This window comes from Gopherus evgoodei, chromosome 3 (assembly GCF_007399415.2).
Source record: "Gopherus evgoodei ecotype Sinaloan lineage chromosome 3, rGopEvg1_v1.p, whole genome shotgun sequence".
Taxonomy (NCBI): Eukaryota; Metazoa; Chordata; order Testudines; family Testudinidae; genus Gopherus; species Gopherus evgoodei.
This window is the reverse complement of record NC_044324.1, coordinates 60,951,264-60,976,368: the sequence shown is the minus strand read 5'-3', so window position 1 is coordinate 60,976,368 and position 25,105 is coordinate 60,951,264. Positions and strand designations below refer to the sequence as shown.

The following is a 25,105-nucleotide window of genomic DNA, read 5'->3' as shown; positions in this document are numbered from 1 at the left end:
GGATCTAATACAGGGGTTCCCAAACTTGGTTCATGGTTTGTTCAGAGTAAGCCCCTGGAGGGCTGTGAAATACTTTGTTTATCTGAGCATCTGCAGATACAGCCGCTTGCAGCTTCCAGGGGTGGCCGCGTTTCACCGTTTCCAGCTAATGGGAGCTGCGAGAAGCAATGGCCCACTCTGTGCCGCTGCACGCAGCTCCCATTGGCTGGGAATGATGAACTGCAGTCACTGGGAGCTGTGAGTGGACATACCTGCAGATGCTCAGGTAAACAAAGCATCTCGTAGCTCACCAGGGGCTTACCCTGAACAAGCTGCAAACCAAGTTTGGGAACCTCTGATCTAATAAATTTGAAACACAATCGATATTCCAAACATCTAAGGAATGTTCCTGCTTCTTTATAATTAGATTAATTCAAATGAATCAAATATATTTGTGCCTTGCATATATTAGTATTCTACTTGGCTTCACACAGAAATAGTCCATCGTAAGTGTCTATCTTTAAAAAAGTATGGGAGGGCAGCAGCCATACTAATTTTATATTCTTCATTTAATACACATTTTAATAAAGAAGATAGTGACCAACTGCCAAGTAGTGTTGTTCTATTAATCTATATCTGTTTAAATTAAATTAAAAATGCAACTAAAAGAGACCAGTGGTGGCAGTGAAATCATTTTACTAAACTGTGACCAGTAACTTCAACTGCCTGTTGACACACTGACAGATGGGATTTTATATTTTTTTCTTTTGATTTTCATGATTTTATACATATTCCACTTTAAATCATGATTTATAGAAAACTTAATTCCTTCACCGTTATACATTTTGCAACTATTTTCCTTTTTTCTTTTAAATATTACTAGGGTTGAATTTGTAATCTGGTTACAAATCCTATTTAACTAGAGTATTCTTTGAATATTAATATTTTATTGAAAAATATCAAAAAATCAGGACCTCCTCATTTATATTAATAATTATTTTGTAGACCTTCATTAAATTTAATAGATTTCTTGTATTCCAGGGAATGAGAGACGGGAACAATAGGTGACTATAACCCTGATTCCCGCCTCTGCTGGTTGAAAAAGAAATAGTAGGATGTAAGGGAGAGGATATAATTTTTCCCTGTCCCATTGCTTTCCCAACTCTCGAGTTTGAAGATGAACAAAATCATTTGCATTTCAGTAGCAGAAGAACATTAGGTAATACACTTTGAGTATTTAACTAACATTCTGAAGTATAGTGGTAATGTCAAAATGTCTCCTTTCTTCACATGCATGTTCAGTTAATGGTGGCTTGGCTTTGGATAACCTCTCATTTATATGCAATACAGTACAAACACCAAAGTAAAGCAGGGAGTAATTAGAATTCACATGAGGTATAATAATGGAACAGATAGCCTCAAGTACAATATGAGTTTTATACAAGTCCCCCCCCACACTTCTAGGAAATATTTTCAATTTTCCAGCATTAACAGGGCCTCCTATTGCTTTCCATCCTATCCCATAGGGAAACAGCTGATCTTTCTGAAAAGGAAATCATTTACTATATGCAGATATTCTTCTGGTCCATGCAGTCCCCAACTGGTAATTTTAAAAGATTCAAGAATTTCAAAGTTAAAATAAGATTGTGGACTAGCCAAGAAACTTTTTCAAAATCACTAGTCGGAAAACTGCAGGGAAAAAGTTGCACTTCTGAAAGTATATGACTGAAGAGTGGGAAATGATAGACACTTGCTGAAGATGTATTTAGTTAGGAATCTATTAGCAACTGAATATTTTAGATGCTACAAAAAGTAAGCAAGAGCGCTTTAGAGGTTAACAGCAGCTCTATATTTTAGGCTTAATTTTCCAGTTTTAGGATGATGTGAGAACACTGACTCAAGAAAAGTCGAATAAGCACAAAACTAGTGTAACACTGGAGAATCAGGTCCCTTATTTCTCTGTTTAATGAGATAAAAGAAAAAGGATGGAAATTTTATAAGACTCCAGATACTATGCAGGTGAGTGTGTATCTATCTAATCTATAGTCAGTCCCATCCTCTCTGGATTTCTCTGCTTACTCCTCAAGGTAGTGGCACTGAGCAAGAGTCTAAAGAAAACATTTAAATTCTGAGCATCCACCAGTTTTCAAAATCTAGAAGTCATACAGATGATAGGGATCCTGCTGTAACTATTTCCTTAACACACTGCTGTTCTGAGGAATGTTTGCTGCAAGTAGAAAAATATGTACTACAAGCCTGGTGGTCACATCTATATTTTTTTTATTATTTTATTTTTTTCCTTTTGTCCTCCATCAACTTAGAAGAAGCTGTGAAGGCAGTGAGTAGAGAAAATGGGAAAAATAATTAAGATCTAGGCTACTAGATTTCCCCCCTCACCCCTGCCGCCTTCCAGTGTTTCATGACAACGTGCCTCCTGTCCTGTCACACAGACTCTCCTTCAGTCCTCTGTCTTAACACTCACCGCAGGTACGGATGGCTGAGAGGAGAGAGAGAGAAGATTTCTATCCTGATCTTCTGGTCTTTCTCCAGCTACCTACAGCCCAGTCTGTCTGTAACCACAAGGGACTTTTGCATCTACTGTACTTCCTATTCAATGCCGGTCTGTTCAGGTTTATATACTGCACCTACCTGTGTCTGTAATCAGCACTATAATTATCCCTGAGACCACAGACACCAGCTGGGATGGGGGGAGACATGGGAAAGTGTGTGTTTGGGGGGGTATCCATTTCATAACTAAAGCAACAGTTATAAAGATAGTATTTTTTCCATTGTTCACTCACAGTAGGCTTTGCTCTCTAGAGCTTTTTGCATTAACAGCTCTTCTGCCACATTGTAAAACTGGTTCATTAGTTACATGAGATCCTGATTCCAGTGAACATATGATGCCAAGACCAAGGTCAATTCCACTCTGACTGAAGGATCCATGTTTTCACCACCATAGCTATCACCACCATGTGAAGCAAAGATTATAGATCTGTCTGCATGTATTATGAATATTTATATATGCAAAGAGAAGACAAGGAATTGAAAATATAATACCCAAGTATATCTTCCAATACCTTGCATGAACTTGTTGATATTTATTTACTCCTTGTAAAAATATGCTGTAGTGAGGCGGCCTGGTTCCCAGCAATCCTGGAGGAGGACGAGCCCCTCCAGATGCCAAAGTGGGCAGAGCCAGTGGAGCTTACCCCCCACCCAGAGTTCAGGGCATAGGACCAGAAGTACAAAAGCCCAACCCCAGAGCTCTCTAGAGGCCTGGCCACCAGAGAAGCCAGATGCCTGTGGCCTAGCTCCTGGTTGGGAGATTCCTGCAGCTTGCGGCCAACCTGAGGACTGGCCTGATGCTGATCAGACCCCGGAGAAGCTGGTAAACAGCCACTGGCAAGTTGCCCAGAGGAGCTGCCAAGCTTACCGCTCGCCCGGGGCGGCTCCAGGTACCAGCATGCCAAGTGTGTGCTTGGGGAGGCAAGCCACTGGGGGGCGCTTTGCTGGTCACCACGAGGACAGCAGGCAAGCTGCCTTCAGCGGCTTGCCTATGGAGGGTCCGCTGGTCCCGCAGCTTCGGCAGACCTCCTGCAGGCGGGACCAGCGGACCATCTGCAGGCAAGTCACCGAAGGCAGCCTGACTGCCATGCTTGGGGCGGCAAAATGCCTAGAGCTGCCCCTGCACTCACTGGGTACCCAGAGGAGCCCACGGTGCTTGACTCATTGGAAGACTCTGTCCAGATGCAGGTACCTGTGGAGGGGGAGTCTGGAAGTAGCCCAGAGGCAACTGACCATAATCTGGCTGCAGCACACCCAGAGCGCATGTCAGTGTGTTGCGGCCAGGATCCCCACTGACGCAACAGTGGGTCATCTACCGCTGCTAGGGCCCGGGGCTGGGACACAGTGGAGTGGGAGGGCCTGCATCCCCCCTGCCACCCAACCTGTGGGTGGCCATCTCCCCCCCTCCCAGGCCTAAGGAGTTAGGACTTGGGCCTATTATTGAACTGTTTGCTCAGCCCCTGCCTGAGGGCCTGAAACACTGACTGTTTGCTGCCCCACCCTGAACCAGGGCTGGGGCCTTGCTAATATTAAATTGTTCAGGCCCTATCTGAGGGCCTGAGCTGGTGACTGTTTGCCGCCCAGCCAGGCTAATTCCTCTGATTCACTGGACCTAAGTAGTGAGCCAGCCAAACTTCTACATATGCCCAGAAATATTCTCCAAAATTCTGGGAATATGGGAGACTTCTTCAGATGATGAGGTAAAATAAACTGATATTTTGAGTAGGCAAAGTATTTTCTTATCCACAGGCCTTTGAAGACCACTGTTGAAACCAGACCAAAGTTGTTCACCCCCTATTTCATATAAACCTTAAACAATTGTAGTATACTGATAGTTTAGGAAGAAAGTGCAAAGGCAAAATGCACTTGTGACTAAATGTACTCCTGCAGTCACAACCTACATACCATTTTAATAATCTTAGTGCAAGATATGCCTTGTAAGATATCATTTGAAAACTAAGAACTCACAGGTCAAAAATATCATGGTGAAATGTATGTAGCAACATTATATGTAAAGTTATTATATCCACCCCACATGATGATAAAGGAACATGTTCAAACTCATATAGCCCCAATTAGATAGAATTGGTCAAGCAGACCTGAGGGCTGTGTGTGCCTCAATCTGCATGCAAGCTGTAATCAGAGTCCTTAGACAGTGAGAGGGGGAAGAAAGAGACAAAGAATATACATTTCAGCATTTGCAGGAGAAGAGAAACAGTATGAGGCCTCCTTCTTCCACCAAAGTCCATGTGTCCTTGCTCTCAGTGGGAAAGAACTTTAACTGGGGGTCATGCTCAGGAAAATGCTTTTCATAAGATGACTGAACTAAAGAAGTGAGGGGCAATAGCAACCAAAATTCTCTCCCTGCCCATCTCTCTCTTTAACCTAAGAGAACAAATGAAAACAGCCATTGGACCTTGAGAGCAGATCCTAGTCTGTGAGTTTGGTTAGCAATGTTACTGGAAAGTGTGGTAAGGGACTTCATCTTGAACCAAGTCTAGGTTAAGAAGTGTTTTAACTTTATTTTTGTTGTAACCATTTCTGACTTACATGCCTCATTATTCATGCTCACTGAAAACCTGTCTGTAATTAAATATATTAGTTTTATTTTTAATCAAAACTAATCCAGTGATGTGAACTGGCTGGTAACTCCATTTAAGGTGGCAAGTTGTTGTATCTTAATCCCCTTAGAGGGGCTACGGACCTAATATATCTGGATTGTCCAGGAGAGGATTAAGCAATGCAGAACACACAATTTTGGGGAAAAATCCAGGACTGGGAGTGTGTTGGGGTCACCCTACATGTAGTAATCAAGGCTGCTAGAAACCAGAGTGTGGCTGGTGTTTGCTGACAAGGTGCTGGGGTCAGAATAGCTGGACCAAGGTTGTGGCTATACTCAGACACTCAGGATATGCCCTGGTTGTTTGTGAGGAGCCCAGGTTGGAAGCCACAGTAGCAAAGCTTTGTGAGGGACCCCATATTGCAGTGAAGATGCTTTCACAGACCCCCACTGGTCTGGATTGAATCTCAAAATGTCGTAATATTGAAGAAAAATAGGATAAAAATAGCACTATCTTTATAGTCTATAGAGGTTTGGGGATTTTTTCTTTTAAAATTATGTTAATAATTAACAAAGAACATTCAGTAGGGAGTACATCAGCTTCTTTTTAATCAGGGTTTGATCCACCAGGAATGCTTCAGTTCTTGCACTTTTTTATTGCTTTGTGTTTTCCAAATAAAAGAAAAATCTGATTGTTTCCTGCAATTTAGATGTCAAAGAGACAGTGATTCTTTTAGTTTACAAGGTTTAAAATGGAAAGAAAAGGAAAAACACAGGGGGATAGAAAAAATCTTCAAACTTCATGCCCCATTGTGATCCTTCAAAGTTATTTCCTTAGAAAGAATTTAACAAGTTAATTGAACTTAGGTTAGTCTAATAATTTCTTAATACAAGGGAAAACTTGGCAGCTCAATCACAATATCTGTTCCCTGTGCAGCAATGGATAAAATTTCAAGCAAAATGTTAGACTTTATAAAGAATAAGATAGAGAATAACACTGAAATAACATGCCAGTATATAAATTGATGATACACGCTCGCTATAAATTCTGCATTCATTTTGGTCACCACTATTTCAGAGAAGATGGAACAGATATGGAAATGGTCAAGAGAAAGGCAACGAAAATGATGAGAGGTATGGAGGGAAATTCATTTTGAGGAGAGAATGAAAAGATTAGGATTGTTTCATTTAGAGAGGATTCAAATAAATTAGGACATGTTAGAACTAGGCAAATATATATACAGATAAAGTAAGAGCATCTGATTTACCTTTTTCTTATGACATAGGAGCAAATTGTACTCAAATTGAAAGGAAACCAATTTAAAACAGGAAAGAGAATACTTTTCTTAAACAACATACAATTAGCCTTTGGAAATCACTGCAACAAGGTATTGAGAACAAGAATGTTAAAATGTATTAGAAATTCATGTAGTGAAATGAACAGTCACAGTCACATTATATATGGTAAATATTTATTAGGGATATAAATCAGTATGCTTCAGGGCATAAATCAACTACTTGTATCTCAGGGTTAGGAAGAAATTTTGTTTATGGGCTTGTTAATCTATAATTGTTTGCTATGAGGACCATCCTGGAAAAAAGGATAATAGGAGTATACAGGCTACAGCTCTACTCTAGTATGACCTTTACTGTGTTCCTATATATGTCCACATACACAGAGGCATGGCAGTAAGAAGACTCACAAATCTGTTTTTGTAGACATCGGTAGCTGTTCCACCTACACAGGAGAACAACCAGGACTCATTTACAGCCTTGCTCATTGCAAAGTCCACATATCCAGCATTAGCTATGTTCTGTGTGGGTGTAAATGGTGCATGGAGTCAGTGTTACAATCTGTTTCCAAAAGTGGAAAACTATTGTGGTATAGTGAGATCTTTGGAGTAACTTCTCATGGTACCTCAGTGGAATTTAGCACTGGAGTGTAACTAGCCGTGGGAAGATCACCCAATGTTGGAGGTCCTGTGGTGCGAAAGAGGTAGCATAATGTCTCCTGTGCCATCATAGAATCAATCATAGAATCATAGAATATCAGCGGTAGAAGAGACCTCAGCAAGTCATCTAGTCCAACCCCCTGCTCAAAGCAGGACCAATTCCCAACTAAATCTTTGCAGCCAGGGCTTTGTCAAGCCTTACTTTAAAAACCTCTAAGGAAGAAGATTTCACCACCTCCCTAGGTAACCAATTCCAGTGCTTCACCACCCTCCTAGTGAAAAAGTTTTTCCTAATATCCAACCTAAGCTTCCCCCACTGCAACTTGAGACCATTGCTCCTTGTTCTCTCATCTGAAACCACTGAGAACAGTCTAGATCCATCCTCTTTGGAACCCCCTTTCAGGTAGTTGAAAGCAGCTCTCAAATCCTCCCTCATTCTTCTCTTCTGCAGACTAAACAATCCCAGTTCCCTCAGCCTCTCCTCATAAGTCACATGCTCCAGCCCCCTAATTATTTTTGTTGCCCTCTGCTGGATTCTTTCCAATTTTTCTACATCCTTCTTGTAGTGTGGAGCCCAAAACTGGACATAGCACTCCAGATCTTGCCCTTTTGCCAGTACAACTATCAAGGTCAGCGCTTCTCTATATTCTAGTGATTCTCAGCTGCTATTTTGGCTATTAGGGGCTGTTGGAAGCTATCATAACTTACCCAGGCAGTGCTAATTTATACTAGGAGACCCAGCCTCACACTCTTTTTTTTAAATAAAGCTCTGAATTGTGATTTAGAATCTTCAATTTAGAAGCAATTTAAGACATATCCAATACTGTGACTGGGCATGCAAATTTAGTTGGAGTGAGACAATAAAATCAAATGTGGCACTTCAGTTGATTGGGACTGGTATGCAGCATGGGTCATAATAGTGTATTGAATTGCCTTCTTCCACCAAGAGCCAGAGTAATTCTACTCACAAAAAGCTTGAATCAGGTCTGAAAGCCTGGAATTCACTTTGACTCAGAAAGTGTAATGGTGCCCACTTTGCTAGAGAGGTTACATTGAATTGTTTCCAATGTTTTATACTTTTTAAGCTACTGTAGTAAAGTGGTCATTTTAGGATTGGGAAGGAAGTCCCCTCCCAGGTCAGATTGGCACTGATTTTTACCTGCCTCTGCATCATGGGGCACTGGTCACTTGCAAGTTTAAACTAGCATAAAGGGTGAATTTTCTTTAACTACAAGTCTTTAAATAGAGGTCACCTAGAGATTAGGGGTCTGTTACAGAGGTGGGTGGGTGGGTGAGGTTCTGTGGCCTACAATGTGCAGGAGGTCAATCTAGATGATCATGATGGTCCCTTCTGACCTTAAAATCTATGAGTCTAAAGTCATATTTAGGAACCAAAGTCCCTATGTGAACCTAGCTTTAAGTGAGTTGCTAGAGGTCATGCAAGAAGTAAGGGAAAGAAGTTCAGAGCAGGGAAATCAATACAGTTCTCTGAAATCCAGGCTAATGCCCTAACCATTGCACCATCCTACCTCCCTGGCTGACTCATCCATGACCAGAGAACAAGTGCTTACTCCTTTATGGATTTTCCCATATTGCCAGCTAGCCAGTTCAGGAAACCCTTGCATGTCCTGTGTAAAATCAGTTAAGTGAGAAGCAGCTGAAAAATGAGCTGCAATTGACCAACTGTAATATTCATGTAGAGACCACATTCACCACAAAAGAAAAAGAGTATGTAAAATGGATTCATATACACAAAAAAATATTTTGAACTTTTCAGATTTAGAAAGTATGTATCTGATTCAGCTACTTCCATATTAACTTCTTTCTCCTTATTGTCAACATTAATTCTCAATAAAGCCATGATCTTTAAACTACTGAAGCTAATTATGAAAACATTTAATTTCAGAAATAGGTATTTTGTGTAACATAATTCAAATGTGCCATATATTCAACATTAAAACCAAAAACAATTATTTGCATTTCTTTCATGTTGAAGATTTGGAATGAATTGATAAAAAATGATAGGGTGATTGTGACAACAAAATAGCAGGAATAAAGGCAGGGAAACATCAAATTCATTAACAAAATGTCTATTAAATAAGTACATTTTATGAAATGCATTTTAGGAGACATTGGTAAAGACAAAAGAATAATAAAATATATTAAAACTACTTAAAATGCTATAATGAATGTATAGATAAAACACATCAAAAATGTGATCTATTTTTCTGTTTGCAAAATTGTAAATCAAAGAAATTTATTATGTATTATTTAAAATAAAAAAAAGAAAATATAGTTGAGAGTCTCCAAGTTAAGGAGGTTAACCGGAGATCTAAAGAAAATACAGCACATAATAGGCAACAGCTGCTAGGACTGGTTCAGTAGTTAAACACTGACAGCTTTGCCTCTTTCCTTTCACAGGTTCTAACTGTGAGTTTAGGCCTTGTGAGGTTAGCAATCCCTGTGAGAATGGAGCTGTGTGCATACAAGAGATGGATTTGGACATTTTTCCCCTTGGATTCCAGTGCCAGTGTAAGAAGGGTTTTACGGGTCCACGCTGCGAGATCAATGTCAATGAGTGCAGCTCCAGCCCTTGTCTCCACGGATATTGCTATGATAGTAAGTTCACCCTGGTTACACACTTTAATGTAGAGTACTCCTACTGTTGAATCTGATGCAGCAACTGAGTGGTTCTGGAGAGAAGAGCAGATAATTTATTGAAATTTAGCCTATCTGGAACTCCAGAGCCTGTGCCAGGAGGATTATTTTTGCCAAAATACATCAACTCCTGGCACAGAAGTTTATGTTTCTATGGGTCACAATTGCATCTAATGAGAAATTTTAATGAGATTTGAGTTGTCTTTTCTAATGCTTAAATTAGCCAAATGGATCTTATGTAGTGCATTTGATGGTGATAATTTTCAAATCGCTGAAAAGAACACAAAACAATGAGACCATGTGTGTAATAATTTTAATAAGTCTATGAATACTGTATTTTAATATGATCACATTGATATAAAATGTAATGTCTCTTTATCAGTACCAGCCTTCTAGAATCTCTCTCACACTCTCTATTTTATATTTCTTCAGTAGTCATTAAAGGCAAGTTGATGAATTACTGTCCTGTTTTGTGTTCTGTCTACATTATTAGATTAAGTGCACTAGCATCTGATGCTTCTGCATTATTTCTTTTAAGATTCTAGGTGAGCATTACTGCACATTTGTCTTCAGGACTGACAGACAAGAAAAAAAAGTGAACTTGCCTTGTACATTTCTGAATTATGCTAAGGTTGAAATTTTCGAAGCTACCTTAGAGATTTATATGCACAGATACCATCAATTTCAGTGGAAACTCTCCATCTGAATCCTCTAGATAGCTTTGCAATTCTTAGCCTAAACGTATAATAATGTTAAGTCTATTGTGAATTTCAAAAACTGCCTTCTTCAGGCAGGGCCAGCCCGCAACATTTTGGCACCAGAGGTGGGGAGCTCAAATGACACTCCTATGCCCCCTTACTTGGGCCAAAACTTTGAAAGGTCTCGATTCTGCCTTCTTCCTGTTCTACTCCTCTTATGGTACTGCTCTGCTACCTACCCCAATAAAGGAGAACTAACAACTTACAATGCCTTGTTAACAAATTTTAAGTAACACTTAACTTTCAAACGCCTGAACAGCAAATGTAACTTTTCTTGTCTGTATAGTAAACACTGGCGTTTTAATTTGTTTGAATAATCAAAGTGGTGCTTACAGTGCTTTCTTGGTTGCAAAGATTTAAACTGCTTCCTGAAGTCCACAGTCTGGGCCAGCTCATGCTCTATTGAGATGATTGAAAGGCCAACCAGCCTCTTCTGTGTCATTGTGGGGCATAGATGTGTTTTTATTAACTTCAGCTTGGAGAAGCTGCGTTCTCCACGGGCAACTGTTACAGGAAGTGTTAGAAGTATGCACAGAGCAACAAAAGCATTTGGATAGAGGATGGTCATCTTATATGTGCACATATATTCCAGAACAGCCTTTGGAGTTGATCCTGCTGAAATGTATCTGGCAAGGACTTTCAGTTCATCACCTAAATCACTCGCATCAATATCATGCATGTCATCATGTGTCAACACTGTCTCTAGTACCCTGCATTGCTGATGTAGGTCTTCTTCAGGTATAGTGAGGAGTTTTGGAATATCATACAACATTGCAAATATACTGCTGTGTTCCTTGAGCTGCATGAAACTTTCTTCAACTGACTGTGTGGCACAATCTAGCACCTGGTTAAAGAACTCAACTTTGACTTGTTGTTTGGGGTCTCTTATGGGATTATCCCGTGCCTCATAATCAAAATGTCGTCTTCTTCAGTGACTCTTGTACTCTTGAATGGGTGGGAAAATAGCTTCAGTGTGAAGTTCCTCTGCCAATTTCTGTGCACTCTTCAGAAACTTTTGAAATCCCTCATCTGACCAGTAAGACTGTATGTATGACTTTACTTTGTACAGTTGTTCCATTGCTCCAGATATATCAAGGTCAACACATGTATTCTCTTGCTTACAACATTGATTTCAAATAGTATGTCATACCACAACACTAAGCCACACAGAAATTTGAAGTTATGTATGTTTCTGGTGATTCCATTTCCCTCTGCCACTGTTCTCCCATGAATAGTTCCTGTCATAGTGTTATCATCCATAATGGTAACTATGGCATCATCTAGCTTCCTAATTTGGCGTTTGATAGGCTTTACTGCCTCCACTCGACTTTCTCATCAGGTGGCATTCAGTGGTTTCAGTGTCAGAGAGGATGTTCCCAGGTGTTCAAAATTTGTCATTGATGAGTTGATGCAGTGACAAATATATAGATGATTTGAATTACATTAAAAATTCAGCAGAAGCTGATTCTGCATCTCTGATCACCAAGTTCAATGAAAGAGAACTGCATGCGACAAAAAAAGCTCAAGGATTTAACTCTTGGATCCACAGCTGCACTCCTATGTTCTTTCCTCTCATGTTGGCACCATTATCATAGCCCTGACCTCTCATGTGAGCTATCGCAATTCCTGTATCTTCCAGCTTTTTAAGAAGCACATTTGTCATACCAGCTCCTGTAGTATCATCAATGTCAATAAATTCTAGAATATGTTCTCTGACAGTCACCATGCAGGGACATTTTCACTAGGTTCTGTTGGTGCATTTTGTAACAACATTAAAGTCATTTGTTCCATATGGCTGATGTCAGGTGTGCAGTCCAGAATAACAGAGTAATATCTTGCTGACTTTAGTTCTGCCACAATCTTCTGTTCGACTTTTGTTGCCAGTAACTGTATGATCTCATTTTGAATTGTTTTTCCAATGTAGGTGTGTGTACATTTCTTGGGTGGTGACTCTTCTTAGATGCTCTGGGAGTACAGCATCAAACTCAGTCATCAGCTCCACAATTTTAAGGAAGTTTCCATTGTTTGGCACATAAAGCTAATCTGAAGTGCCACACAGTGCTAGGTTTTGGGTAGCAAGCATTCTCACAATGGCAATGAGCATTTTAAGAACATTTCGCCAGTAAAGAGACTCTGATGCAATCTTCTCTTGATACTGATCATCTATGGTGGCCTTTAACCTTAGTCTCATCTCAAGCTCTTTCCAGCTATGGAATGCTCTCTGGTGATTTTCTGCCTTCTCATGGTATGCCAGATTTCTAGCCAGATTTTTCCAGTCCTTTGTTTCTGTAGAACCCAATGTGGCTGGAACCTTAGACTGGAAGAGTTTGCAACAAAACAGTATGCAGCATTCTGGGTTTTTGAGTACATAAGCCATGGCCTCTCCACTTTGTCATCATTGGGGATTGCACACCAGTAATGTGTTAGATGGAAACTTCTATTTTCATTGTCTTTGGGGAACATGAAGTTTTTCACTTGCTGTGGCCCATGCAGTACAAGGAAGTCCCTCAGGCTACTGCGCAAGTGGGTCCACAATCCTGGATCATATAGACTTAAGAAATTAAACTCAGCAGCATCTGTTTCTTGCACCTTCACCACACTCTTCTCAGATCTACACTTTTTTCTTCAGGAATGTGCATGGTTACATCCATTTGAGATGGCAATATGGATGCTGCAGTAGCTGCCAGGTCACCAGCACTCTGAGTAACTGGAAGATCAGGCATCTCCTCACCACTTTCATCAACACTGGGGCCCAAAGGCTCACCTTGAACATTTGTGTCTATGTATCTCAGGAGAGCTTCTTCGTGCTTAGATAGAAAAGCTTCCTTTGCTTTCTTTCTTTCTTTCTTTCTTTCTTTCTTTCTTTCTTTCTTTCTTTCTTTCTTCTGAATGCTGTCCCACAGGGACATTTTCTTCTTTCACTCATGACTGCTGTTCTGTGCCAGCTATAATGGCTCTCAACAGTCAATTAAAGGAGATAAATAAGCAGGCTGATAGCAGGGCCTGAGTGAGGGAAGCTATCAGCGTCTTAACGGCCTAACTGGCTCCTAATACTTCAGTTGACTGCCTGTTCTCCTCAAGCGGGTTCAGGGAAGCAGCAGGAAACAGGAAGCTCCCTGAGAAGCTGGTGTTAATCAGTCCAGGCTTCTAGGGGTGCTAGAGAGGTACATAAGAGGCTCCTCCTCCTCTCTCTCTCTCTCCCTGCAGCTCCTGCTGCTTTCTATTATTCCCTCTCACCTTTTCTCCTGCCTGCCTGTTATGTCTCTTGTGCCCTCCTTCCTCCAGCACAGCACTCCACTGTCTCTGTGCATCTAGAGCAGAGATAATACATATGCACCAGCAGCAGACACAATTTTCTACACTCTAGGTCCTAGTGGTGCCACTCTTCCACCCTCCCCCCCCCACCGCCTGGCACTTGAGGCAGCTGCCTCAGTTCGCCTCATGGTAAGGCCAGCCCTGCCTTCAGGTTTCACTAAACCACATATTATCATGAAATCACTAAATGCAGATTCAAATTCTCTTTTTTTATACTTTAGTTTATTACCCATAACTTAAATTTGCTGTAGCTCTCTCTGCAATGCCTGTGAAAATTAAAATCAGCCACCTGCCCTCAATGGCTTAGCAGCTGCTACATTCCAGCAATGAATGTGATTTTATCCAGAAACTTGTTACACAACTATCAGTTTATGTTAATACTACAGAGCAATCTTCCAATTTGCCTCATCAAGACATGTTCTAAGATTATGTAATGCCCTGGACAAATAAATACAGACTACTAAATATGTTTTGAATGTTTTATTAATTGCTGGAAGAATAAGTAGGCTAAGTCCGTGGCTCTGGGAAAGTTACTGTCTCTTTAAATGGCATGCAGTCTGGAAACTGCTTAAAGACAGATAGGGAAATTTAAAGCACAGGAAATGCAAGCAGTAGAATCATAGAAGATTAGGGTTGGAAGAGACCTCAGGAGGTCATCTAGTCCATCCCCTTGCTCAAAGCAGGACCAACCCCAACTAACTCATCCCAGCCAGGGCTTTGTCAAGCTGGGACTTAGAAACCTTGAAGAATGGAGTTTCTACCACCTCCCTAGGTAACCCATTCCAATGCTTCACCACTCTTCTAGTGAAATAGTGTTTCCTAATATTCAGCCTAGACATCCCACCCTGAAACTTGAGACCATTTCTCCTTGTTCTGTCATCTGAATTATAAAATCCATGTGGCTTTGGGAGGGACTGTTAAGCTTCCCAGTTCTCTCCAGAAAGAGATGAAGACACTGTGAATGAGGATCTCTAAATCAATGCTTCTCAAAGTCAAGCCACCTCTTGTTTAGTGAAAGCCCCTGGTGGTCTGGGCTGGTTTGTTTACCTGCCGCATCTGCAAGTTCGGCTGATTGCGGCTACCACTGGCCACAGTTCACCGCTCCAGGCCAATGGGGGCTGCGGGAAGAGCGACCAGCACATCCCTCAGCCCATGCCGCTTCCCACAGCCCCCATTGGCCTGGGACAGTGAACCACAGCCAGTGGGAGCCTTGATGGGCTGAACCTGCGGACACAGCAGGTAAAGAAACTGGGCTGGGCCACCAGGGGCTTTCCCTGAACAAGCAGCGGATCGACTTTGAGAAGCACTGCTCTAAATGGTATGTTCTCTGTATTAAGCACAAACAAAAGAGATAATCTGATTAAACCAAACCAGAAGAAAGGGCAGTCTTCTTTTGGGAGAGAGACATGCCCTGCTTGGATCTGGTGACTGTGAAAAATATTGCTAGTAAGGGTTTCAAAATAATAATAAATAAAAAAAAATAGCTGGAGGGAGGCAAAAAGTAATAAAATTTTCCCATGAGAAACAGAAATGTGCAGTACTGTAACAAATCCATTTCCACTGGCGAGCATGCAGCACTTTAGGGGCATTTAGCAATTCTATCCAGGCCTCCAGGTTAATGGAGAGTGTTTTTTTGTCAAGAGAGAGTCTGTGACCCACAGTTGAGTCATTTGGAATCCATCAAATGAAGAAAGTAGTGTGTGCATATGTTCTACACCACTGCCCTGAGCCTGTCTAAATTGATACGGGCTCAATACTTCTCCCACTAAAGTCAATGGAAGGTTTTACATTAATTTCACGGATTGGTCCTTTGGGATGAAAATCATTCAGTTGCAGAGGGCCTAGACAAAGCTCTCTGCACCATTCAAGTACTCAGATGTGGTGCTTAGTGAGAGTAGCTGTTCACTGGGGCCTTCGGACCCTCTACACCCTAGATAGATTTTCTGTGCTGGTGCTGAACAGACCATGACATTGAGGGGTTGCTGTGGGAGGGGCTATGGGATCCAGTGGTGCAAAACCTTGTAGGGAGTCAATAGCTGCTGTTCCATCCCATAGGTTGACCCAATGGGCTGAATTGCAACCACATGGCCTGCTTGTAGTTTCAGAAGTACATGTGTCAGACACATGATTCCTGCATGAAGATTTCCTATAAGCTAAGAAATTATTCTGTAGATGAATAAAGACTCTTAATATTAGTAATGGTGTGATGTCTCCACGGTAGCCTTTACCATATAAGACACCTTGACACTTCCACTCATCCTTAAAATCCCTCCCAAAGACAGATTTGTGATGCCTACAAGCAATGTGCTAGGTTAAGGGCTGTAGGGTGTAATTTCTGTATATGTATTTAATTAGAACATGTAATAAATATGTACATTTTTTGCCCTCTTGCTAATGCAGATCTGTGGCTACATCCATCTGCTTTGTGCTGCACCGTCATTTGATTCTGGCTCTCGATCCAGCCTACCCAGATTCAAGAAAATCAGTTATATCAGAGAATCAACCCAAGAGTGAGGGAGCACAAACCCTACTCTATTTCTGAGCTATGTTGTTTGCTCCTCTGCCTGTGTGTAGTGACTAGCTCATTGTAATTATTACCATAGATATAAATAACATGATATATTTCAATATTGCAGTATAACAGAGTAACAATCTCCTACTGGACAGTATTTCTAACATCCAAACATAGATTTATATAAAATTTCGGTTTTATTGATTATATAGAACAATGAACCTGAGCAATGTTCACATTTACGCTAAATTTTAATTAAACCTTTGTAATGTGGACATTTAAAAACAAATCCACAACTGGTAGAAAACAACTTAATTCCATTAACTTTAACAGAGCAATTTATACCTGCTGAGGATCTGGCCCCAAATGTCTAAGCACATAAAACACTTTTTTAGTTTACAAAAAAATGATAAATTTTAACAAGTTGTATGCATCTCATTTATTTATATGTGGGAATGATTGATTTAAGTTAGTGTGCCAAATAAAACACTATCTCCTAGCATGTTTACATTTGTGTTTTACTTGCAGTATATTTATAAATGTCAGATTTATAAATGCAAAATAGGATGAGAAATGGTATGGAAGTAAAGTGTCCCATGCTGCCAACTGCCAATTCTTTTGTGGATATCTTGTCGGTCTGTGATGCTTGTGGGTTTGACTTGTACTCCTCAGAGGTCTCAGTTCCACTTGCACTGTGTGCAGAATCATGACTGCAGAAATCTAGAAGTCAGAGAAAGCTAAGCATCTCCTGACAGATGAAAAATGCTGTTGCCATGGAAGACCCAAAGCATTTAATGAGAGTAATGGAAGTTACATGTACAGAGACAGAGTGGCAGCATAGATTACATGGTAAATCTTAGGGATAATGAAGAATCCAGGGACCTATGTGAAGTTGTAATAAATCCAACCCTGTAAGAAATGCACTGACTGCTGTCACTAGTCCTTTGTATAGCTGTAATGCTCCAATGATACTTCTCTCTTTATATCGTTAATGACGAAAAAGGAATGATTCTGATCATTAGCTTGTGAGGATTAAAATGAAACATGGAAATAATCATGAGTGAAACCAGCTTAAACTGCCAAATTTAAAATCACCTCAAAAATAATAGTGTAATATGAGGCAGACATATCTGCAAAAGTGATGTTTGCTGTTCACATATTTATTTAAAACCATTATTGAAGAAAAAATACCCTATGTACTTCACACACAGTTTCCAGTGGAAAATTTCTCAGCAGTAAATTGGGTGTGTTTACAGCCTTTGTACAAATTGACAGTGGTTCAAAGATCATTATTTCGTATTTCAAATGATTGAATTGTTTAAACAAAGTACTCTACAGTACAGGTCAACTGATTTCTATATGAATAAACTATTTCAGGATATTTCAGTGATAAGTTTTAAGATTTGAAATAATTGATTTAATAATTTAATACTGTACGCTTTAGAGTAAAGCCAGTCAAAAGTATCTTCCTGACGTTATTCAGCCCTGTTTTAACATTAAGTAATTTTACAATAATGTTTCACATTAATTCTAAATTAGCATCACAACGCTGTTTGTTGTCCTTGCAGTTGTTGACGGCTTCTATTGTTTGTGCAACCCTGGATACGCAGGACTGAAATGTGACCAGGACATTGATGACTGTATTATCAATGCTTGTGACCACAATTCTACATGCATGGATCTGCATCTGGTAAGTATACAGTATATAATTGATATGTTTGCTCATGAATCTTAGATCAAGAGGTGAAGTTGTGCTATCGCACATATGAATCATCACTTAATTCATGTACCTGGAAAATGGTTTTATAATTATGCTTTCTACTCTCCAATTTTTATTTGACAATATTGAGAGGGAAGAAAGGTGTTATTCCTCATTTTAAAATAATGATTGAGCAAACATGGTGATTTGTTGTTCAGTTCAAAGCGATGGAAATTTTTTCAACTGATTTTATTGCTTTTAAATTTAGAAACCTTTTTTAAAAAATATATTAATTGTCTTAATATTCACTCAGCAAGCTTTTCAGTGTTTGGTGGCATTTGGGTTTTTTGTTTTGTTGATTTAACCAGATCCATCAGTTGTCTCAATTTGTGAGTCTTAAAACATTTCTTTTACAATAACTAGGCACTTGTCAGGAATACAAGAATGCTTTGTCAATTGATTTCTTAGAAAACACTCAATAAACACATTGACGAAAAGAAATGCGGGAGAGGAGAATTGGATAGTGGATTAACAATCAGCTTCCTTCAAGTCTTCCCCAGAGTGTTTGAGGGAAAGCTATGAAAGTGTCTAGATTTTTGTTTGATTTGTTTTTGTTTGTTTAAAAGACACATATTCCAGAAAATTGTGGGTGTCAGTTAAGAGTTCTGGTAGTGATCAAAGTATATATTTTTTTCTTTACTCTGAGGATATGTCTACTCTGCAGTTGGAGGGAATCTACAATTTGGGAAGACCTGCGCATTCCAGCTTTGATTGAGCTAGTTCGCTAAAAATAGCTGTATAGCCACAGCAGTGTGGATGGTAGGATGGGCTAGCTGCTTGAGTATTTAGCTAGGGTTTCAGAATGTGTTGAGATGGAGAGTGAGTAACCTGTGCCACTGCCTGCAGCTACACTGCTACATTTTGCTCATTAGCTCAATCAATGTGACAGCATGTACATCTCCCAGAGCTTGAAATTTCTTCTCCAGCCGCAGTGTAGACATACCCTAACTTTGAGTGTAAGAGGCAAATTGGTTGAAGCTATATTTAAGAATAATTATCAGACACACAGATGAACACAATATGTTGGGCAACAGTCAACATGACTTTTGTAAAGAGAAATCATGCCTCACAAATCTATTAGAATTCTTTAGTGTGTCTGCAAGCACGTGGACAAAGATGATCCAGGGGATATAATGTACTTAGACTTTCAATAAATCATTAACATGGTCCCTCACCAAATGCTCTTAAGTAAAGTAGACAGTCATGGGATAAGAGGGAAGGTCCTCTCATGGCTCAATAACTGGTTAAAACTAATGGTAGAAATAGTCGGTTTTCACAATGGAGAGAGGTGAGCAGTGGCATCTACCAATGATCTGCACTGGGACCTATGCTGTTCTAGATACAGGCAAGTCTTTTCTTATACGGGGGTTCCATTCCGCTGTTAGCACGTAAAGCGAAAACTGCATATACTCAAAATTACATCCCCAAGCCCTTTAAATCCCAGCCCGCAGCTCCGGCGGCTGGGCTGGCTCTGGCCTGGCCGCCAGAACTGCAGGTGGGATCTAAAGGGCTCCACTGGGCTTCCCAATGTGGTGGGGAGCCCTTTGCATGGTGGCTGGAGCCTCGGGCCCTTTAGTTCGCCCCAGGGGCTACCAGCCACCTCTGCAGCTGGATGATTTAAAGGCCCTGGGACTCCCAGCCACAGCTGGTGCCCCAGAGCCTTTAAATCTTGAGGCCACGCCCCCCAGGACTCTGGCCGTACAGCGTAAAGCTGAAATCGTGCATGTTAAATGTGCATAAGTTGCGACAGACCTGTACTCATAAATAATCTGGAAAAGAAGATGAATAAGGAGCTAGCTAAATCCAAAGCTGACTGTGAAGAGTTGCAAAGGCATCTCACTAAACTCGGTGACTGGGCAACAAAAGAATGGTTGAAATTCAGTGTCTATAAGTACAAATTAATATACTTTGGGGGAAAATAATCCTAGCTATGCATACAAAATGATGGGTTCTAAATTAGGTGTTACCCCTCAAGAAAGAGAGAATTGCAGATACTTCTCTGAAAACATCTGTTCAATATGAACCCACAGTCACAAAATCTAACAAGAATGTTAGGAACCATTAGGAAAAAGGGCAGATGATAAAACAGATAATGACATAATGTTGTGACATTACATGGGGTACAATCTGTATTGTTGGACAGCTGTGTCCCCTCAGTTCTCCAAACTGGGGTGCCTTTTACACCAGTGGTTCTCAAAGCCAGTCTGCCGCTTATTCAGGGAAAGCCCCTGGCAGTCCAGCACGGTTTGTTTACCTGCCATGTCAGCAGGTTCAGTCAATCGCAGCTCCCACTGGCTGCGGCTTGCCACTCCAGGCCAATGGGGGCTGCAGGAAGTGGCGTGGGCCAAGGGATGTACTGGCCACCCTTCCCGCAGCCCCCACTGGCCTGTAGCGACAAACTGCGGCCAGTGGTAGCCGCGATCGGCCGAACCTGGGGATGCAGCAGGTAAACAAATCAGCCCGGGCCACCAGGGGCTTTCCCTAAACAAGTGGTGGACCGGCTTTAAGCACCACTGTTTTACACTGCTTTGCTGTGAAAGCAACTAATCCTGACTGGCTCACACAGCCTTCAGCATGTAAATTACCCCCCAGGTATACTGTAAGAGTGTTTCAGCCTGCCACCCATTAATTTCTCTGCAGAGTGACACCAGAAAATTCCCAGTCCCAGACTAGTCCCCAGAAATGTGTCTTGTACTGGCCAGTAACCTCCTGGACAATACAAGCTCATAGAAAGTCTGTCACTTCATTAATAGAAAATCATATGTGCAAACCCCTTTATCCCAAATGAAGTTTCCCAAACACTTCAGTACAAACATACTGGCTTAGATAAAACAATAAAACAATTTTATTAACTACAGGAATTGTTGATGCCATGTGTGGAGATGAGGGAAGAGAGATGAGGTGATTTGTGGCTTCTTTTCCTCATTTTTATATCTTTTTCTCCTGTTTGAGAATCATCTCCAGCTGGGGTTCAACCAACCAGTCTGTTTACTTGGGAACTGCCAGCTGTTTCATTGCCAGCATGTACATTTCTTGCTCACACTCTTCTTCTTGTCAAAGAATTACCATTTAACTGGTTGATAGTCCCTTTTATTTTGTTGACATCTGGCTGAGGTCCGTTTGCCTTTTGTCTCTGATAAAGTGGTCTGTGCTTGCTTTTGTATTGTATGACATTGCTGAGGGACATTCCAATTTTAGAATAATATAACTTTACTAGACACATTTTACCAGGATAGTATGATCAGCAAATTATGAGTTTTCAAATGCTACCTCACAAGTCAAATTTGTACAAGATCTATCATAGTTTTGTAAAAAGGAAGAACATGAAGGTACAGATTGTTGCAAATGCCACTATATACATCCATATTATTCCCACATCTTGAATACTGCATGAGATTCTGGTCACCCCATTTCAAAAAAGGTATATTGGAAAATGTACGAAGAAGGGCAACAGATTTTTTTAGGAGTATGGAACAAGTTTCATATGAGGAGAGATTCAAAATAATGGGACCGTTCAGCTTAGAAAAGAGACAGTTAAGGAGGATATGACAAAGGTCTATAATAGCATGAATGTTGTGGAGAAAGTGAATTGGGATATTATTTATTCCTTCACACAATGCAAGAACTAAAGGTCACCCAATGAAATTAATGGGCAGTATGTTTAAAACAAAAGGAAGTATTTCTTCTCACAACACACAATTGACCTATGGAATTCATTGCCATAGGAATTTTTGAGGGCCAAAAGTATAACTGGGTTCAGAAAAGAATTAGATAAGTTCACAGAGTATAGGTCCGTCAATAGCTATTAAACAAGATGGTCAGGGATGCATACCCATGCACTGGATGTTGCTATACCACCTACTGCCAGAAGCTGGGAATGGACGACAGTGGATAGATCACACAAAATTGCCCTGTTTTGTTATTCCCTGTAAGTATCTGGAATTGGCCATTGTCAGAAACAGGATAGTCAGCTAAATGGACCGTTAGTCTCAGCCACTATGTATGCACGCGAAAGTTAAAGCTGAAAACTAGAAGGAAGGAAGTTCCTTTTGTAGGTAAGAATGATCTTCTAGATATCCTGGGTTCTGTTCTTGGATCTTCCACAGATTTCCTATATGACCTTGCACAAGTCATGCTGGGCCTGAGCCTGATCTTGATGACATTGAAGTCCATGGAAATTTTACCGTTTATTTAAATGGAAGTAGCATCATGACTTTAAACTTGTTAAGTCTCAGTTTCCTCAAATATAACACTGATATCCTTTTAGCAGCCTGACAGAGGAGCTTTGAGCATGCCAGTTACTTATTTGTAAAGTGCTTTGAGATCCTTGGATGAATAGATCTCTGAAAACTATTAATGAAAAGAATTATTGTAGCTTGTATGTTGCTGCTTCCACTGAAGTAAAGATTGAAATGGAACTCCTCGACAGATTTGTAAATCCTCCTATTTTTGTCACAAGCAAGTAGGGTTACCTACCATTCGGATTTCCTGGATTCTACAGGAATTAAAGATTAATTTTTAATTAAATATTATGCCATGTGATGAAACCAAAATTGGCAAAACTGGGGCTGGAGCCCCCATGAAACAAAAAGTGGATGCTCAGCACCCACTGGCAGCCCTGTGTATCAGTTCGTTCCCCTCCCCCTGCAGCACCACCTGCCAGCAAGCTTTGCCAATCAGCTCTGCCAATCAGCTACTTTCCCTCTCCTCCAGCAACTCCTGCTCACCACGATCAGCTGTTAAGCAATATTCAGGAGGTGCTGGAGGGGAGGGGGCAGAGTGAGGGTAGGGGTGCGCTCAGGGGTGAGAGTGGGGCCTTGAGAGAGAGGGGTGGGGTCTGTGGTGGAGTGGGGATCAAGCTCCCCCAGGAAAAGGAGGAAGCTGGTGCCTGTAGCTGGAAGTGGGAGAGAGGGATAGCTCAGTGGTTTAAGAACTGGCCTGCTAAACTAGGGTTGTAAGTTCAGTCCTTCAAGGGGCCATTTGGGGTAAAAATCTGCCTGGGGATTGGTCCCCCCTTTGAGCAGGGGGTTGGATTAGATGAGGTCCCTTCCAACCCTGATATTCTAAGTGTCTCATAAGCATAAAAAACTGTTGGTTTTTTTTCATTATTTTAGTGTTTGTGAAAGATGTCCTGGTATTTTGACTTTGGTATTTAACTGAATGATGGTAATGAACTCTGATGATAATACCTAGGTCACAAAGGTGTTGAGTATTAAGACTCTGACCCTGTAAACACTTATGCATACACTTTATTTTATTCATGCAAGTAGTCCAGTTGAGCTCAGTGGGACTCATTACAGGAGCAAAGTAAAGGCTGCATGTGTTTGCAGGATCAGGGCCTAACTAATTGTAAAAGATTTTGAAGGAGAAAAATGCCACATAAATTTTATTCATGAAGTGCCTCCCCATCTGCCTCCACCAAAGCATCAAGTCACTGATCATTCTTTTTAAAAGTAGCAGAAATGAATCAACAAAAAACAAAGGCTAAAATACTGAGAGGCTAAAGTGGCATAATTAAAAAGGTGGGTAGATCCTATACAGCAACTCTCACTGGTGGAAAAAAAATATTATTTTCATTGGTTGTTTTGAAGTTTTTCCTCCTTGTCTCCTTCTAGTTAAGGATACACTGAGATGCAGGCCAGAATGTGATTTCCACACCTTGAGGGCTGAATCCATGAAAGCTTGATCACCAGGTTGTGATTTTCCTCAGACTACTTTCCTCTCACTCCAAAATTCTTTGTTAAAATCTCTAGTGAGAAGAAAGGGAAAAAGAAGGTAGTCCGCCCCCTCTCTCTCCTCACAAATAGAAAATAAAACTCTAAAACAAAACCATAGCAATGTTATTAAATTAAGCACAAAATTCTTACTGTGCAACATCCTTCATAAGCATATTTAGTTCTCAAAAATAAATAACAGACACCATGGACAAAATGGATTACATGCAATTGTATAAATAAAACACAGGAACATGCTAACTCAGAGTTCAATTCATTTTTTAATTAAACCTTTCCTCTTTTTTAACCTGTTTGTGGATACTAATATCTCTGCTAATTTATTTGCTTTTACAGCCACTAACCTATTTTAAAGGTTTCAGGGCAACATAAGGGTTAATTTAAAAAGAAAAAGATGAAAACCCACTTTTGGCCTCTTTTTTTGTATTGTATTTTATTTCTGATAACTCTGTTCACCCATAGTGGCAGGCATGATGATGAATTGCTCTGAAAGACATGTGGTGTCAAAATGACAAGGCTCTTGTAGGATGCACTTATCATTGCAGTAGGAGTATTAAAGTTTAGCAAAGACAATTAAAAATCACTCCATGGGTGACCAGAATAAAGAACATTATTCCATAGTCAAACCTCAAATTCACCACCACAGTACAGAACTAGTGAGTATATAATGTGGTGGATGTAGATGTGGCATGCATTGTTTCTAAGAGTGTGTGTGCTTTTTAATATGGGACTATCAAATATGAATGTTTGCTTTTTAATTACAGCAGGAGTTGAACTGGGAGAGTTTCAATAACCCTTTGAGAAATGAAATAACATTGGGACCCATCATCAATGGACCGAATAACAGTCCTTTTCTGAATAAATGTACAAAACACTACTATACAAAGTACCAAACAATCCCCCACACACACTACTGCCACTTTGACTAGAATAATGAGCTGTGATATTGATGTACCTATTTTCAGAACTGAGTCTTATCCTTGCTGGGAACAGCTTAAGTTACTGTTCTAGCTTTCCCCTAATAAGCAAAGAAACTTTTGCCTTTGTGGAATCTCCAAAAATATTTTTGGCCCTACTAGAGACCCCCATTTACAACTAAAACCACTCAAAACGAAATAGTAACTCACCTTCATTTATAACACTGTATTTTAGACTGGCTTTCTTCACATGCCTTCTGTGTTTCTTTTGTTTTCATCACTCACTTGAGTTTGCTTTCCTCCTACAGTACATACACATTTGTCATCTCCTCTATCACAAACGCATGTCATTTTGTTTTAAATGGACTGTGACACAGTTAGCAAATCGATAAAAT

The 25,105-nt window shown here is 40.4% G+C and overlaps 1 protein-coding gene across 1 annotated transcript in view; it reads left to right on the top strand.

Moving 5' to 3' along the window:
• Window positions 1-25,105, top strand: part of EYS (eyes shut homolog) — a 1,559,204-nt gene that overhangs the window by 489,379 nt on the left and 1,044,720 nt on the right. The window contains 1 exon segment of the mRNA XM_030558318.1: window positions 17,871-17,992. Coding sequence (XP_030414178.1) covers window positions 17,871-17,992 — 122 coding nt within the window.